The 16,831-nt window shown below is 38.5% G+C and overlaps 1 protein-coding gene across 3 annotated transcripts in view; it reads right to left on the reverse strand.

Annotated features, from left to right (window-relative positions):
* The window catches only part of DIPK1A (divergent protein kinase domain 1A), a 127,145-nt gene that overhangs the window by 38,196 nt on the left and 72,118 nt on the right, over positions 1–16,831 (reverse strand). For 2 of the 3 annotated variants that reach the window (XM_064371157.1, XM_064371156.1), the window contains exon 2: positions 2,772–2,906. In XM_064371157.1, the coding sequence (XP_064227227.1) occupies positions 2,772–2,906 (135 nt within the window). Of the gene's footprint in view, positions 1–2,771; positions 2,907–8,429; positions 8,704–16,831 lie in introns of those variants that run through there. The other variant, XM_064371158.1, reaches the window with a different exon arrangement.

The raw sequence follows: 16,831 nt of genomic DNA on the forward strand, positions 1-16,831 counted from the left end.
ACTTAGAGATTTCACCATCACCAGTCCTGCTTTGCAGAAGCTTCTGAAAGAAGCACTATACATATAAAGGAGCAACCAGTATCAGCCTTTCCAAAAATATATCCAGCTAGCATCAAATGGCAGTATTAAACTCATATATATTATTAACTGGATAAAAAGCCAAAACCCATCGGTACGCTGTATCCAGACCCATCTCACATGCAACGATACACAAAGACTCAAAACAAAGGGACAGAGGAAGATTTACCAACCAAACGGAGAGCAAACATAAATAAATAAACAAAAAGCAGGAGTTGCAATTCTCACCTCTGATAAAATAGACTTTAAAGCAACAAAGATCAAAAGAGGCAAAGAAGGACATTACATAATGGTAAAAGGATCAATGCAAGAAGAACAGCTAACGATCCTATATATACACGCACCCAATACAGGAGCACCCAGATACATAAGACAAGTTCTTAATGACTTATAAAGAGACTTAGCCTCCCACACAATAATAGTGGGAGACTGTAACATCACATTGTCAATATTAGACTGATCAACGAGATAGAAAATTAACAAGGATATCCAGGACTTGAACTCAGACCCGGAACAAGTAAACTTAATAAACATTTATAGAACTCTCCACTTCAAATACACAAAACATACATTACCACCTCACACCTATTCCAAAAGTGACTACACAATTGGAAGTGAATCACTCCTCAGTAATCGCATAGCATTTCATAGGTTTAAATGAAATATTGGTTGGCTGCTTGTTTGTTATTTTCTTCCCTTATTCCTTCTTGTCTCCATTGTTAAGCACAATTATTGGCATAAAAGAGGTTTTCAATTCCCATTTTTAGACTGCATTCTAGCCTGGGCAATAAAGCAATACTCTGGTTCTCTCTCCCTCTTTCTCTTCCTTTTTCTTCCTCTTCTTCATTTTTTTTTCTTTCTCTCTTTTTTCCTTTTTTTTTTAAAAAAAAAGAAAAAAAGAGCAGCAACTCAATAACTACAGAATCTTTAATAAGTTATAATAATTGGAACCACCAAAATTATTATTAAAATATAATTCTGAGATGAAGTGTTTTAATATTCTCTATATTATAAAAGTACTGGTAGAGGCTGGGCGTGGTGGCTCATGCCTGTAATCCCAGTTCTTTGGGAAGTCAAGGAGGGTGGATTGCTTAAGGCCAGGAGTTTGAGACCAGCCTGGGCAACATGGTGAAATCCAGTCTTTACTAAAAATACAAAAATTAGCAAGATGTGGTGGTGCAAGCCTGTAATTCCAGCTACTTGGGAGGCTGAGGCAGGAGAATAGCTTGAACCTGGAAGGCAGAGGTTGCAGTGAGCCGAGATCACACCGCTGCACTCCAGCCTGGGCGATAGAGTAAGACTCTGTCTCAAAAAAAAAAAAGAAAGAAAAAGAAAGAAAAGAAGAAAGAAAGAAAGAAAAAGGAAAGAAAGAAGGAAAGAAAGAAAGAAGGAAAGAAAAAGGAAAGAAAGAAAAAAAAGAAAGAAAGAAAGAGAAAGAAAGAAAGAAAGAAAGTACTGGTAGAAGGCCAGATGCGGTGGCTCACACCTGTAATCCTAGCACTTTGGGAGGCCGAGGTGGGTGGATCACCTGAAGTCAGGAATTCAAGACCAGCCTAGCCAACGTGGTGAAACCCTGTCTCTACTAAAAACACAAAAATTAGCTGGGCATGGTGGCACATGTCTGTAATCTCAGCCACTCGGGAGGCTGAGGCAGGAGAATCACTTGAACCTGGGAGGCAGAGGTTGCAGTGAGCAGAGCTCCCAGCCTGGACAACCGAGTAAGACTCCGTGTCAAAAAAAAAAAAAAAAAAAAAAAGAAAGAAAGTACTGGTAAAAAAAATATGGAGTTAAATTTACTTGAAATTCTCAAATTTTAAAAATATCAGTCTTTAGAATCAATAATCAATAATCACTACTAGAAGTCCTAGACTGGGCTGGACACACTGGCTCATGCCTATAATCCTACCATTTGGGAGGTTGAGGCAGGTGGATCACCTGAGGTCATGAGTTCGAGACAAGCCTGACTAACATGAAGAAACCCCATCTCTATTAAAAATACAAAATTAGCTGGGCATGGTGGTGCATGCCTGTAATCCCAGCTACTCGGGAGGCTGAGGCAGGAGAATCACTTGAACTCGGTAGGTGGAGGTTGCAGTGAGCCAAGCTTGTGCCATTGCACTCCAGCCTGGGCAACAAGAGCAAAACTCCATCTAAAAAAAGAAAAAATTCTTAGACTGAAAGAGTCATTTTTTCTGATATATCTCCAATCACTAGGATAGAAACAGAATAATAAATATATTCTTTTTAGACAAATTTTGGTATTTAAGAGTAACTTCATTTATTCAAAAGATGTATTCTAGAAAGACTGCCTGTAAATAAGCTTTTATAGTCTAAACATTAAAAAATTCATCTGATTAAAATAAACTAAATCTGAAAAATATTTAAATATTGAAATATATTTGAAATATATTGAAATATAACAAGAAATTATATATATATATATAAAATAAAAATCCCTTTTTGTATTGAGGATGCTCCCACACTAACTTACTATGTGTTACATATTTAAATTTCTAAACATCAAAGTGGAGAAAACTTTACTCACAGGTCATATCGAAAGCTAAGAAGATTAGCACAATTCTAATGTCAAATTAGTTTTTATTTTTAAAAACATCATTAGTAAGTACATAAGTAGTAAATATAGTATGTTATGAAGAGGCTTTTTAGTAACTAGAAAAATTAAACATACTTACTATTATTTTCTTACAGTCCTTTCCTCTGCACAATTCTGTATAGGTAGAATACTGCACATATATAATCCAGCTTCCAACAAAAACCGCTAACCAGGAAAAGAAAAGATATTTCATCCGCACATATGAGAAGCGAGCCTGTGAGGAAAAGAGAACAGAACAATCATTCATTCAGCACCAAATCAGCATCAGTCCTAGAACGTGACTTCTCACCCTTCTTAGAATACTCAATATATATTCTAGGCTTTCACATGGCAATTCTAGAACAAAGTGCACTTTCACTGAGTCCAAACAGCACTGGTCTTAGAAAAGGAAGCTCCAGGTCCTGCCAAGGAAAAAGGGAACAAAATATCCTTTAAGATGTATAACCTTTCAAATACCACCATTATCAAAAGGTACTTTTTAGGCACAAGCACGTACACCACACTCTCGTGGGCACCTTGTGAGATCAGGTAAAAAGAAGTACAATTTCTATTTATTAGGAGCTTACAAAAGACTGTTTCACATAAGAATCTCAAAGGTCTTTAGAAAAATCATGATAAAAATAATTTTGTTTTAAATAAATAAGAACAGAGTATCTGGCTATTTGTCTAATGTCTCATACTGACAACCAGAACAAGAAATTAAGCTCTCCAGTCACTTCTATTTCCCTATTGTATGCACCAGAGCTTTATGTTCCTTTTGTTCAACCAACCAAATGCTTCACCTAATAGATATTCTGGAAACTGAGGAGAATCTAACAACTGTTAAAGGAGAAATGATTGCAGAAGGGTTAAGATTTATTAAGAATGAATTACTCTTTGCACGTCAGCTTGGAAAGCCACACAATAGGATCCTCTTCGCATTGTTCTGTTTCCAGTGCTCTGGTATCTAATTGCAACTCGGGTTGGTTGATGCCTTTTCTCTATCAACTACATATCAAACAGTTTCATCTTCAAAAGTGACACTTGGTCAAGACTATTTGACATTCATTTTTTGAGTCTGTAGCACCCATGGTCTGGTTTTATAAGCATCAGAACTGAGGACTATGAAGAGAATTGAGCAGAATAAATTAAAGATATGTAAACAAACAATGAAAAGCTAGTTTTGCTTTTACGATCACGAGCCAGTTTCTCACACTGGGAACAGTAGGATACTGTGAGCGTTGTGTGCACGCAAAGGAAGCAGAAAGAGATGAGAGAGACAGAAGCGCACCTGCAGAAGACAGTGAGTGCAAAGGAAAAGGAGACTCAGGAAATACTGAATTCTGTTGGCCCTATTTGTGGTTTAGGTATCTTTGTGAGGTTCACAGATGGTGAATACCTGCACCAAAGGCTTGAGTATAATGAATTCTCAGTAAAACAGGAGGTCTTTGAGCTTTATTATTATTGAAATAAAAAGTACTTTTAATGCAAGATACTTTTGTATTGCTCTAAGTAAAAAGAAAATTCAGATAAAACTGCAAATTAAATCACATAAATGACAATGGGGTATATACCAAGGGGTTTGTTTGAAAGCTATTTAAGATGACTCATCTCTAATAAGAGGTCTGGTCATCAGATAGAAATTGACATGTACAAATACTGTGAACCTAAATAAGATTAAATGACATAATGCCTATAAAACATAGGCACAGTGCTGGGCATGAAGTCAGTATTCAGCAAATGTTAGCTAAATAAATATGCAAGTCACTGAGCGAGAGTCGAACAATGCTCTTCAGAGCTATCACCTTGTTTTCTGACTTGCCAAAAAGAAAACTGAATCTGAATCTGACCAAGCCTTTCAGCTCCAGCTACCAGTTTAGAGGAAATACATGAGCGAGAGGAACACAAGTGACACTTATGGGACACTATAAGGATATAATCAGCAAACTCCAGGTTGTGGGAAACACTGCAATACAAACAACCCAGTTACTTCAAGAAATAAATTAAAAGGAGGAAAAAAAAGGAAGGGGAAACTTAAAGATTAAAAACATTTAAGAACTATATTAGGCTGGACACGGTGGGCTGGACGCGGTGGGTCACACCTGTAATCCCAGCATTTCTGGAGGCTGAGATAGGAGAATCACTTGAGGACAGGAATTTGAGACCAGCCTGGACAATATAGTTAGCCAAGGCCAACCAGGAGCAGTGGCTTACGCCTGTAGTCCCAGGACTTTGGGAGGCTGAGGCAAGTGAATCACTTGAGGTCAGGAGTTTGAGACCAGCCTGGTCAACATGGTAAAACCCCGTCTCTACTAAAAATACAAAAATTAGCCAAGCATGGTGGCACGCACCTGTGATACCATCTACTCAGGAGGCTGAGGCAGGAGAATTGCTTGAACCTGGGAGGCCGAGGTTGCAGGAGCTGAGATTGTGCCACTGTATTCCAGCTTGGGCGACAGAGCAACACTCCATCTCAGAAAATAACAATCAAAATTAACCAAGCATGGTGGCTCATGCCTGTAGTCTTAGCTCTCTGGGAGGCTACAGTGAGAGGACTGCTTGAGCCCAGGAGGCAGAGGTTGCAGTGAGCCAAGATCGCACCACCGCACCCCAGCCTGGGTGACAGAGAGAGACACTGCTTCAAAAAAAAAAAAAAAGTATCAAACAATTACAACACATGCATCTTTTCTTAGTCCTGATTCAAACGAAAACCTGTAAAAAATGACATTTGAGACAACTGAAAATTTTAAGGATGGCAGGATCCTTGACGGTAGTAAAGGATTGTTTCAGTCTTTTTTAGGTGTGATAATGGTTCTGTGGTAACATTTCAATATTTTTCTTCTCTAGCTATCAAATAGCTACATTTTTCTAGTTCCTCTGGCATGTGTTTAAACAGAGAAACACCCTATGAACTGGATTGCCCAATGACTGCTTGTCATGATAAAGAATGCCAAACATTTTGGAGAGGAAGTGAGATTGATGATGTTCCCAGCAGGGCACTGGGCATCACCTGTTGCAGACATAATGACAAAGGGAGTGAGACACATTTTTATTCCAGCATGCCATAGAGAATTGCTGTGCTTTGGGGGTAACACCAAGTAGTAAAAGGACCTTCATGTGTCCTTTAATATCCGCAGATCCTGCAGCCTCACAGTTAAAAATAATGATTGAAGAAAGAAACAGCCATACATTACATCTGTAGCTATTAACCGATTTAATTTTCCTGTGTGCCACTAACAAAAATGTTTCTAGAGGTCTGTTCTGTACCAATTACCTAAATAATGTAGTCTTTGATTAAGAAACGTAGCCTGACCTTTTTATTTATGCTGAACTATTCACAACGACTGCCCAGCAGTTTTTTTATTCTGCAGACTGTGTGCCTTACTAGTAATGGTATGTTGCTTTAGTCCTTATTTTGTTCCTGAAAAGCATGGTAAGAATTTTAGTAAATACACTATAGCACTGATTCTCAAATGGACTTTGTTTTGCTCCATAGGGGACACTTGGCAAGCTCTGGAGACATGTTTGGTTTCCCAGCTGGAGGCTGCAACAGAAGTCTTGTGGGGTAGCAGCTAGAGATGCTGCTAAACATCCTACATCGTGCAGTGTAGCCCCCCACAGCAAAGCATCATCAGGCCCAAAATGTGTTTGAGAAACTCTGTATCACAGTTACACAATGAAATGAAAACAAAAATTGTGGGGTTGAAAGAGCCGAATTTGTACAACACTAGCATTTTATCTTAAATTAGCCTTTAATGCAAAAACTATTACTAATTTTAAAAATACGATAACATCTGTCTGGAAATAACAAGCAGTTCTTTATCATTAGAGTAAATGATTGCCAATCTTTTATTGTAAGCCCGTGATGACACAAAACACCAATTCTACTCTAAAAATAGTAATTTTTCTTCTTTTAAAATATTGTTTGATTTCATTGTGATAACCTATTTCAAAACAAATCTGAAAATCTTTGATCTTGTTTGTAACTTTACATTAAGTTTTAAAAATAGGCAAAAGGAGGCAACACACCAAAATTTAGCCATTTAAGACCACTTCTGGCCGGGTGCGGTGGCTCATGCTTGTAATCCCAGCACTTTGGGAGGCCAAGGTGGGTGGATCATGAGGTCAGGAGTTGGAGACCATCCTGGCCAACACAGTGAAACCCCATCTCTACTACAAATACAAAAATTAGCTGGGCATGGTGGCAGGTGCCTGTAATCCCAGCTACTCAGGAGGCTGAGGCAGGAGAATTGCTTGAACCTGGGAAGCAGAGGTTGCAGTGAGCTGAGATCGCACCATTGCATTCCAGCCTGGCAACAGAGCTAGACTCTGTCTCAAAAAAAAAAAAATGCTTCTATTATCTAGCTATTTTTCATACTCTGTATCTTTCATAAACATGTAAAGCACAAAGTCCCTTTACTTTGCCCCTAAATACTCCATAAACAAATGTTCTTCATTTTGAGAATGGGAACAGAGAATGGGGACTCTGTCTCAAAAAAAAAAAAAAAAAAAAAAAAAGGCATTATGAGTCTACTGGTTATAATTTCAGCATTCTTAATCTATTTTTAAGAGGTGAATTTTTATATTTATAGAAAGAATCCAAATTATTCTTCAATCTGAAGTTTGAAGATTTTATTTGCAGGAGCATATTCTCTGTTTTGATTTTATGAAAACTCTAGAAATAAAGTTTCAACAGAAAGCAGATAATTTTCACACTTTCTCTGAATGCTGGTTCATATTTCTTATGCTTAGAGGCTGACAGCATAATAAAATGCCAAGAAAAACTGAGGAATTAATTGCATGGGTGATTCTCAAGCCTGTGTCCTGGCTCAACGTTAAAACACTATTTCAAGGAAGTGGCAAAGTAAAAGAAATAGCTCGTAATATATTAAGTGAAAAAAAATCCGTTTTCAAAATCATATGTATGATATGTTCCCAATTTTGCTTTTAAAAAGAGAAATCACCGTGGGGGGTGGGTGCTAAAAAAAAAAAAAGAAAAAAGAAAAAGAGAAATCATCAAAAGACTTTAGAAACTGAAAGGAAATAAAACATTACAAGTTGTTATCTCAAGATGTCAAGAGGTGGTGGAATTACGGATAATTTTTATTTTTCTTCTCTTAATTTTCTATAACTAATATGTATTATTCTTTTTTTTTTTGAGATGGAGTTTCACTCTTGTTGTCCAGGTTGGAGTGCAATGGCATGATCTCAGTTCACTGTAACCTCTACCTCCCAGGTTCAAAAGCTTCTCCTGCCTCAGTCTCCCAAGTAGCTGTAATTACAGGCATGTGCTACCACACTCGGCTAATTTTGCATTTTTAGTAAAGATGGGGTTTCTCCATGTTGGTCAGGCTGGTCTTGAACTACTGACCTCAGGTAATTCACCTGACTTGGTCTCCCAAAGTGCTGAGATTACAGGCGTCTCTCAAAGGGCTGAGATTACAGGCGTGAGCCACCGTGACTGGCTATATTACTTTTTTAATTAGAAAAAACTATACGTATATATATGTTTAATGTACATATCAAAATATATGTCTCTAAGATCTTCAAGTCTCTTAATGCTTTAAAAAATATTTTTTACTGTGAAATATTAATATATAATTGTTTAAAATACATAAATACATCTTATATTATAATTATAAAGCAAATATCTAAATAACTACCACGTGGGTTAAAATACAGAATTTTCTGGCTGGGTGTGGTGGCTCATGCCTGTAATACCAGCACTTTGGGAGGCTGAGGCGGGTGGGTGGATTACCTGAAGTCAGGAGTTCGAGGCCAGCCTGGCCAAAAATTAGCTGGGCATGGTGGCACATGCCTGTAATCTCAGCTACTCAGGAGGCTGAGGTAGAAGAATTGCTTAAATCCAGGAGGTGGAGGTTGCGGTGAGCTGAGATCGTGCTATTGCACTCCAGCCTCGGCGACAAGAATGAAACTCCGTCTCAAAAAAGAAACAACAACAACAACAACAAAAAAAAAATAGAAACAAAAAAAGCCCCATAATTTTCTAATACCTTCACTGGCCCCTGTCCTCCCCTCCCCAATAAAGGGTTAATTAACATGCTCCTGACTATGATAATCATTTATTTATGTACTTTTCTAAGTAGTTTAACCACTGATCAGGTATCCCTATAATGCAGAGTTTGATGTTGACTGCTTGAATTGTACCTAAGTAGAAGCATATTCTTTTGACTTGCATCTTTCTCTCAGCATTATATCATGAGATTTAACCATGCTGATACATACAGCCAGTTTGTTCATTTTATTTGCTGTAGAGTATTCCACTGAGTTTTCAGTAAGCAATCTTTATACTTTTATATATAAACAATATAAAGATTTAAAAATGTATACTTTTCTCTTCAACTTCCGTAAGGAAAAAAAATCCCACATAATATGGAGCTACGTTCTGTGCCAGGCGCTGCATGAGACACTCTGTGTATCTCATATAGTATATGCAATTTTCCTGAAAATCACACACTTAGAAGGTTTGAAAGAGACTTTGGAAACATATAATTCAACCATGTGCTGATGTGATAATTAGGCTTAGAATGTTTAAACAGCTTTGGCTCTAAGTTGGTTGTGTCAGGAAGAAGTGTAAGGTTTTACACGGGAAGTGTCACAGACATGCCCTGGGGTAGGTGCAATTCTAGGTCTTAGCCCCTGAGGAAGTGACTTCTGGCAAAAGCTGAGGACGCGGTGGCTCACGTCTGTAATCCCAGCACTTTGGGAGGCCGAGGCGGGTGGATCACGAGGTCAAGAGATCGAGACCATCCGGGTCAACATGGTGAAACCCCGTCTCTACTAAAAATACAAAAAATTAGCTGGGCATGGTGGCGCGTGCCTGTAATCCCAGCTACTCAGGAGGCTGAGGCAGGAGAATTGCCTGAACCCAGGAGGCGGAGGTTGTGGTGAGCCGAGATCGCGCCATTGCACTCCAGCCTCGGTAACAAGAGCGAAACTCCGTCTCAAAAAAAAAAAAAACAAAAAAACTGAGGATTACAATTTCTTTCCTTGCTGCTGCTGCTTTACAGAGCACAGGCCAGGCATGTGTTGAAAGAGCTTCAAGGACAAGAAAGCATAAAAGGCATCCAGGCATCCCCAGGGTTAAAAAAAAGTAGGCATGCAGATGGCTTTTAATTAACAATCAGACAGCCAGCATCTTACAGGGCATATGGGACGAAGGTGTAACCTCCATTAGCATCTATAAATAAAAGGAATGCTGGCATTTGCAATTGCAGGTGAAAATAACTCATCACAGGGATCTTCAACATCCCAGTGCAGGACAAGGTTATGCAAAAAAACTAAGTGTTTTGATTTTCTATTGCTGTGTAACAAACCATCTGAAAATTCAGAGGCTTAAAATAACTATCTATTTGTCTCTCACGTTTCTGAGGGATGACTGGACTCAGCTAAGCAGTTCTCTCTTGAAGGTTCTCATCCATTTGTGGTGAAGACTGGGGCTATCTGAAAGACTATCTGGGTTGGACGTGCAGATAGATGGCTTCTTCATGCACATGTGCAACTTCTCAACTGTGGCTGGAATAGCTCTATGTGGCTAGCTGGGCTTTTTCAAAGTATGGTGGCGTCAGCTGGGCGCGGTGGCTCACGCCTGTAATCCCAGCACTTTGGGAGGCCAAGGCGGGTGGATCACCTAAGGTCGGGAGTTCAAGACCAGCCTGACCAACATGGAGAAACCCGGTATCTACTAAAAATACAAAATTAGCCAGGCGTGGTAGCACATGCCTGTAATCCCAGGAGGCTGAGGCAGGAGAATCACTTGAACCTGGGAGGCAGAGGTTGCAGTGAGCCGAGATCGCGCCATTGCACTCCAGCCTGGGCAACAAGAGCAAAATACCGCCTCAAAAACAAAACAAAACAAAACACAAACAAAAAACCTAAACGATCCAGTTTGACATATTCCTTTCCTGGCTGTTTTCCACGTTTGTGCATATACAAACTACATTATCTTTTAAGAAAAATAAAGTTGGGATCATATGATACATATTAATTATCTCCTTTTCTCATTTAACATAAACATGTTCCTATGCCATTACACAGTCTTGATATATTTTCAAAAAATTTATATTTAAGACTGGGCACAGTGGCTCATACCTGCAATCCCAGCACTTTGGGAGGCCAAGGTGGGTGGATTGTTTGAGTCCAGGAGTTTGAAACCAGCCTGGATAACACAGTGAGACCCTGTCTGTACAAAAAATAAAAAATTAGCCAGGCATGGTGGCTTGCACCTGTAGTCCCAGGTACTTGGCAGGCTGAGGCGGGAGGATTGCTTGAGCTGGGGAGACTGAGGCTGCAGTAAGTGATGATGTGCCACTGTACTCCAGCCTAGGCAACAGAGCAAGACCCTGTCTCAAAAAAAGTCAATATTAAAAAAAAAATTCTGCTGGGTACAGTGGCTCATGCCTGTAATCCCAGCATTTTGGGAGGACAAGGTAGGTAGATCACAAGGTCAGGAGATCCAGACCATCCTGGCCAATATGGTGAAACTCTGTCTCTACTAAAAATACAAAAAATTAGCTGGGTGTGGTGGTGCATGCCTGTAATTCCAGCTACTTGGGAGGCTGAGGCACAAGACTTGCTTGAACCCAGGAGGCAGAGGTTGCAGTGAGCCAAGATCGCACCACTGCACTTCAGTCTGGCAATAGAGCAAGACTCAGCCTCAAAAAAAAAAAAGTCTTTTTAAATAAAGATAGGGTGTCACTATGTTGCCCAGTGTGGTCTTGAAGTCCTGGGCTCAAGCAATCCTCCTGCCTCAGCCTCCCAAAGTGCTAGGATTATAGGCGTGAGCCTCTGTGCCCATGCTGTAAAATGTTATATGTGCATTTAAACATCAATTTTATTTGGTCTTTAAATGGACGTATAACATTTTACAGCACAGGTATGCCATAACTTACTTAACCCTATCTGTATTGTTGAACATTTTTTTTATTTCCAATACTGTACTGTAATATTGGATAGTGATAAATAATATGAATGAAAGCCAATATTTATTCGTGCTACTCTGTACAGGAACTGTTAAAAGTACTTTCTATATGTTAATATACTTAATCCTCATAAAAACTCTATGAGCTGATGTGGTATATTATGAGTTGGAAAACTATGGCCTTTGAGCCAAATCCAGTCTGCTGCTTGGTCTTGTAAATACAGCTTATTGGAACACAGTCACTCTATCTGTCAATACATTATTATCTAAGGCTGCTTTCATGCTGTAACAGCAGAGTTCATTGGTTGCAACAGAGACAATATAGCCAACAAAGCAAAAAGTATTTACTATCTGGCTCTTTAACAAAATAGTTTGCTGACCCCTGAACTGTTCAGCAAATACTCATTCTCTCTCACTGCCTCACCTTCCCTGACCCATTGGTGTTGCTCTCAGCCACGTGACTTGCTTTAGTCCATGTTTGTTAAGTGCAAACATTACATGCAAAGAAAATTATGCAATTGGGTCAGGTGCAGTGACTCATACCTGCAATTCCAGCACTTTAGGAGGTCAAGTGGGAGGATCACTTGAGCCCAGGAGTTCGAGACCAACTAGAGAAACATTGGAAGAGCCTATATCTACCAAAAAAAAAAAAAAAAAAAAATTAGCTGGGCAGGGTGGTACTCGTCTGTAATCCCAGCTACTTGGGAGGCTGAGGTGAGAGGATTAATTGAGCCTGGGATGTCAAGGCTGCAGTGAGCTGTGATCATGCCACTGTACTCTAGCCTGGGTAACAGAGGGAGACCCTGTCTCAAAAAAAAAAAAAAAAAAGAAAACTATGCAGACGGACTTGCTTTCTTTCACTTCAGATACTGCCAGTAGAACAGATCCCTAGTAGTCTACTGACACACACAAAAATAAGTGACACTATAGCCCACCTGAACCAAAATGTCCTGAAGTCAAGCCAAGCCTAGAATAGGGGAACTCTAGCTGACCCGTAGATATGCGATTGAGAAATAAATGCTTACAGTGTGTCATTAAGTTTTGGGGAAATTGATTATGCAGCATTGCTGGGGTAACTAACTGATATTGGAGGGGACTACTTTATCCCTTTAGAAGAACTCTATGAGTAGGGGACTATTCGTCATTTTACAGATGGAAAAACTGAGAAACATACAGAGGATAAGCAAGGCCGTACCAGTCGGAAGCAGGAGAACCAGGCTTTGAATGGAGGCCGTGCTGGCTTCAGAGCCTGCACTTTACTCTACTGACTATTGCATTAAATACATAGTGACCTGAGCTTTTTAAAAACTTCAGTAAGAATTTATTAAATAACAATCTAGTATGGACCACTATTCTTTTTTTCCCCATCACCTCAAACGTTGATTATTTCTCTGTATTTGGAACATTCAAAATCCTCTCTTCTACTATTTGAAAATATACAATAAATTGTTAATTATAGTCACCCTATATTGCTATAGAACACTAGAACTTACTCCTGCTATCTAGCTGTACTTTTGTTATCTGTGAAACAATCTTTGTTCATCCCCCTCTTCCCCTTCCCCTTCCTCACCTCTAGTAACAGCTCTTCCATTCTCTACTTCTATAAGCTCAACTTTTTAAGCTTCCACATGTGAGTAAGATCATGCAGCATTTACCTTTTTGCACCCAGCCTATTTCACTTAATGTAATGTCCCCCAAGCCACATCCATGTTGCTGTGAATGACAAAATTTCACTTTTTTTCATGGCTAAATAGTTTTCCATTATGTATATATATCACATTTTCTTTATCTATTCATCTGTTGATTGACACTTAGGTTGATTCCATACCTTGGCTATTGTGAATAGTGCTACAATAAATATGAGCGCAGACACCTCTTCAACAAAGTGATTAACTTTCCTTGGGATAGATGCACAGTAGTGGAACTGCTGGATCATACAGTAGTTCTATTTGCAGTGTTTTGAGGAACCTCCATACTGAGTTCCATAGTGTCTACACTAATTTACATTTCCATCAATAGTGTAAGAGAGTTCCTCCTTCTCCACATCCTCACCATCATTTGCTATTTTTTGTCTTTTTGATAATAGCTATTCTAACTGGGTTTAGATATCTCATTGTGGATTTTATTTGCATTTCCCTGATGATTAGTGATGTTAAGCACTTTTTTCATGTACCCATTGGTCATTCGTATGTTTTGAGAGATGTCCATTTAGCTCATTTGTCAATTTTCAAATCGAAATTTGTTGTTGCTGTTTTGCTGCTGAGTTCTTTGTATATTCTAGATATTAATCCCTTATTGGATGAATAGTTTGTAAATATTTTCTCTCATTCTGCAGGTTGTCTCTTCACTCTGTTGATTTTTTTCCTTTGCTGTGCAGAAGCGTTTTAGTTTGCCATAATCCCATTTGTCTATTTTTGTTGTCTATGTTGCCTGTGCTTTTGAGGTCTTCTCCATAAGATCTTTGCCCAAACCAGTGTCATGAAGTGTTTCTCCTATGCTTTTTACTAATAGTTTCATAGCTTCATGCCTTCTATTCAAGTCTTTAATCCATTTTGAATTAACTTTTAACATGTTGAGAGACAGGGGTCTAATTTCATATTTCTCCATATGGCTATCCAGTTTTTCCAACACAACTTATTGAAGAGACAGTCCCTTTCCCAATAAATGTTCTTGGCACCTTTGTCAAAAATCAGATAGCTGTTTATTTCTAGGTTCTGGGTTCTGTACCATTGGTCTATTAGTCTGTTTTTATAGCTAGTACCATGCTGTTTTTGTTACTATAGCTTTGTAGTATATTTTGAAATCTGGTAGTATGATGCCTACAGCTTTGTTGTTTTTTTCTCAGGATTATTTTGTCTACTTAGGGTGTCTTATAGTTTCATATCTGTTTTAGGATTGCTTTTTATATTTCATTGAATAATGTCATTGGTATTTTGATAGGGATTGCACAGAATTTGTAGATTGCTTTTGGTAGTATGGTCATGTTAACAACATTAATTATTCCAATCCATAAACATGAGATATCTTTCCTTTTTTTTTTTTTTAATTGAGACAGGGTATCACTCTGTCACCCAGGCTGGAGTGCAGTGATGTGATCTCAACTCACTGCAGCCTGTCTCCTGGGCTCAAGCAATCCCACCTCAGCCTCTCAAGTAGATGAAACTACAGGTCTATGCCACCATGCCTGGCTAATTATTTTGTATTTTTGGTGAAGACAGGGTTTTGCCATGTTGCCAGGCTGGTCTTGAACTTCTGAGCTCAAGCAATCTGCCTGCCTCAGCCTCCCAAAGTGCTGAGATTACAGGCATGAGCCACTGTGCCTGGCTGTCTTTCCATTTTTTTTGTGTGTCCTCTTCAATTTCTTTCATCAGTGTTTTATAGTTTTCCTTGTAGAGATCTTTTACCCCCTTAAATTTATTCTTAGGTATTTTATTTGCTCATTGTAGCTGTTGTAAAAGGGATTGCTTTCTTAATTTCCTTTTCTGCTGTTCATTGTTGGTGTATAGAAATGCTACTGATTTTTGCATATAGATTTTGTATTCTGCAACTTTACTGAATTCATTGATTAGTTCTAAGTTTTTTGGTAGAGCTTTTAGGGTTTTCTATATATAAGATCTTGTCATTTGCAAACAGGGACAATGTAATTCCCTCCTTTCTAACTGGAATGCCCTTTCTTTTCTTTCTTTCTCTCTTTCTTTCTTTCCTCTCTCTTTCTTTGCTTAATCGCTCTAGCTAGGACTTCCAGTACTACGTGGAATAAAAGTGGTGAAAGTGGGCATCCTGGTCTTGTTCCAGATCTTAGAGAAATAGCTTTCAGCTTTTCGTTGTTCAGTATCATGTTGGCTGTGGGTCTGCCATATGTGGCCTTTATCATGGTGTGGTATTTACCTTCTATATCCAATTTGTTGAGTGGTTTCATCACGAAGACATTTAATTTTATTGAATCATTTTTGGTATTTATTAAAATGATCATATGGTTTTTGTTTTTGGTTTTGTTAATGTGATGTATCACATTTATTGATTTGTGTACATTGAGCTATCTTTGCATCCCTTGAATAAATCCTATTTGATCATGGTAAATGACTTTTTCAATGTGCTGCTGGATTCAGTTTGTTAGTATTTTGTTGAGGATTTTTACACCTATGTTCATCAAGTATATTGGCCTATATTTTTCTTTTTTTCTGGTGTCCTTGTCTGGTTTTGGTATTGAGGTAACACTGGCATTATAGAATGAGTTGGAAGAATGCCCTCCTTTTCAGTTTTCTAGAAGAGTTTGAAAATTGTATCAGTTCTTTAAATGTTTGGTATAATTCTACAGTGGAGCCATTGGGTCCTGGGCCTTTTTCTGACAGGAAACATTTTATTACAGATTCATAGATTCAATCTCATTACTTGTAATTGGTCTGTTCAGGTTTCCTGTTTCTTCTTGGTTCAATCTTGGTAGAATGTATGTGTCCAAAAATTGATTCATTTCCTCTAGTTTTCTAATTTGTTGATGTATAGTTGTTCATGATACAAAGTCTCTAATGAGACTTTATATTTCTGCGTTATCAGTTATTATATTTCCTTTTCATCTCTATTTTATTTATTTGGGTCTGTTCTCTTTTTTCTTGGTTAGCCCAGCTAATGGCTTACCAATTTTGCCTTTTTGAAAAACTAATTTTTCATTTTGTTGATCCTTTTTTCTTTTTTTTTGTCGATCTTTATTATTTCTTTTTTTTTTTTTTTTTGAGAAGGAGTTTCACTCTTGTTACCCAGGCTGGAGTGCAATGATGCGATCTCGGCTCACCGCAGCCTCCGCCTCCTGGGTTCAGGCAATTCTCCTGCCTCAGCCTCCCGAGTAGCTGGGATTACAGGCACGCGCCACCATGCCCAGCTAATTTTTTGTATTTTTTTAGTAGAGACGGGGTTTCACCATGTTGACCAGGATGGTCTCGATCTCTTGACCTCGTGATCCACCCGCCTCGGCCTCCCAAAGTGCTGGGATTACAGGCGTGAGCCACCGCGCCTGGCCTCTTTATTATTTCTTAATTTATAATTTTGGGTTTGGTTTATTCTTGCTTTTCTAGTTTCTTGAGATGCACTGTTAATTCATTTCTTTAAAATCTTTCTACTTTTTGGATGTAGGTGTTTATTGCTATAAACTTGTCTTAATCTGCTGTCTCCCATAGGTTTTGTTATACTGTGTTTCTATTCTCATTTCGATAAATTAAAAATTT

This window comes from Aotus nancymaae, unplaced genomic scaffold, assembly GCF_030222135.1.
Source record: "Aotus nancymaae isolate 86718 unplaced genomic scaffold, 86718_ANA_hifiasm-v0.15.2.pri h1tg000122l, whole genome shotgun sequence".
Taxonomy (NCBI): Eukaryota; Metazoa; Chordata; class Mammalia; order Primates; family Aotidae; genus Aotus; species Aotus nancymaae.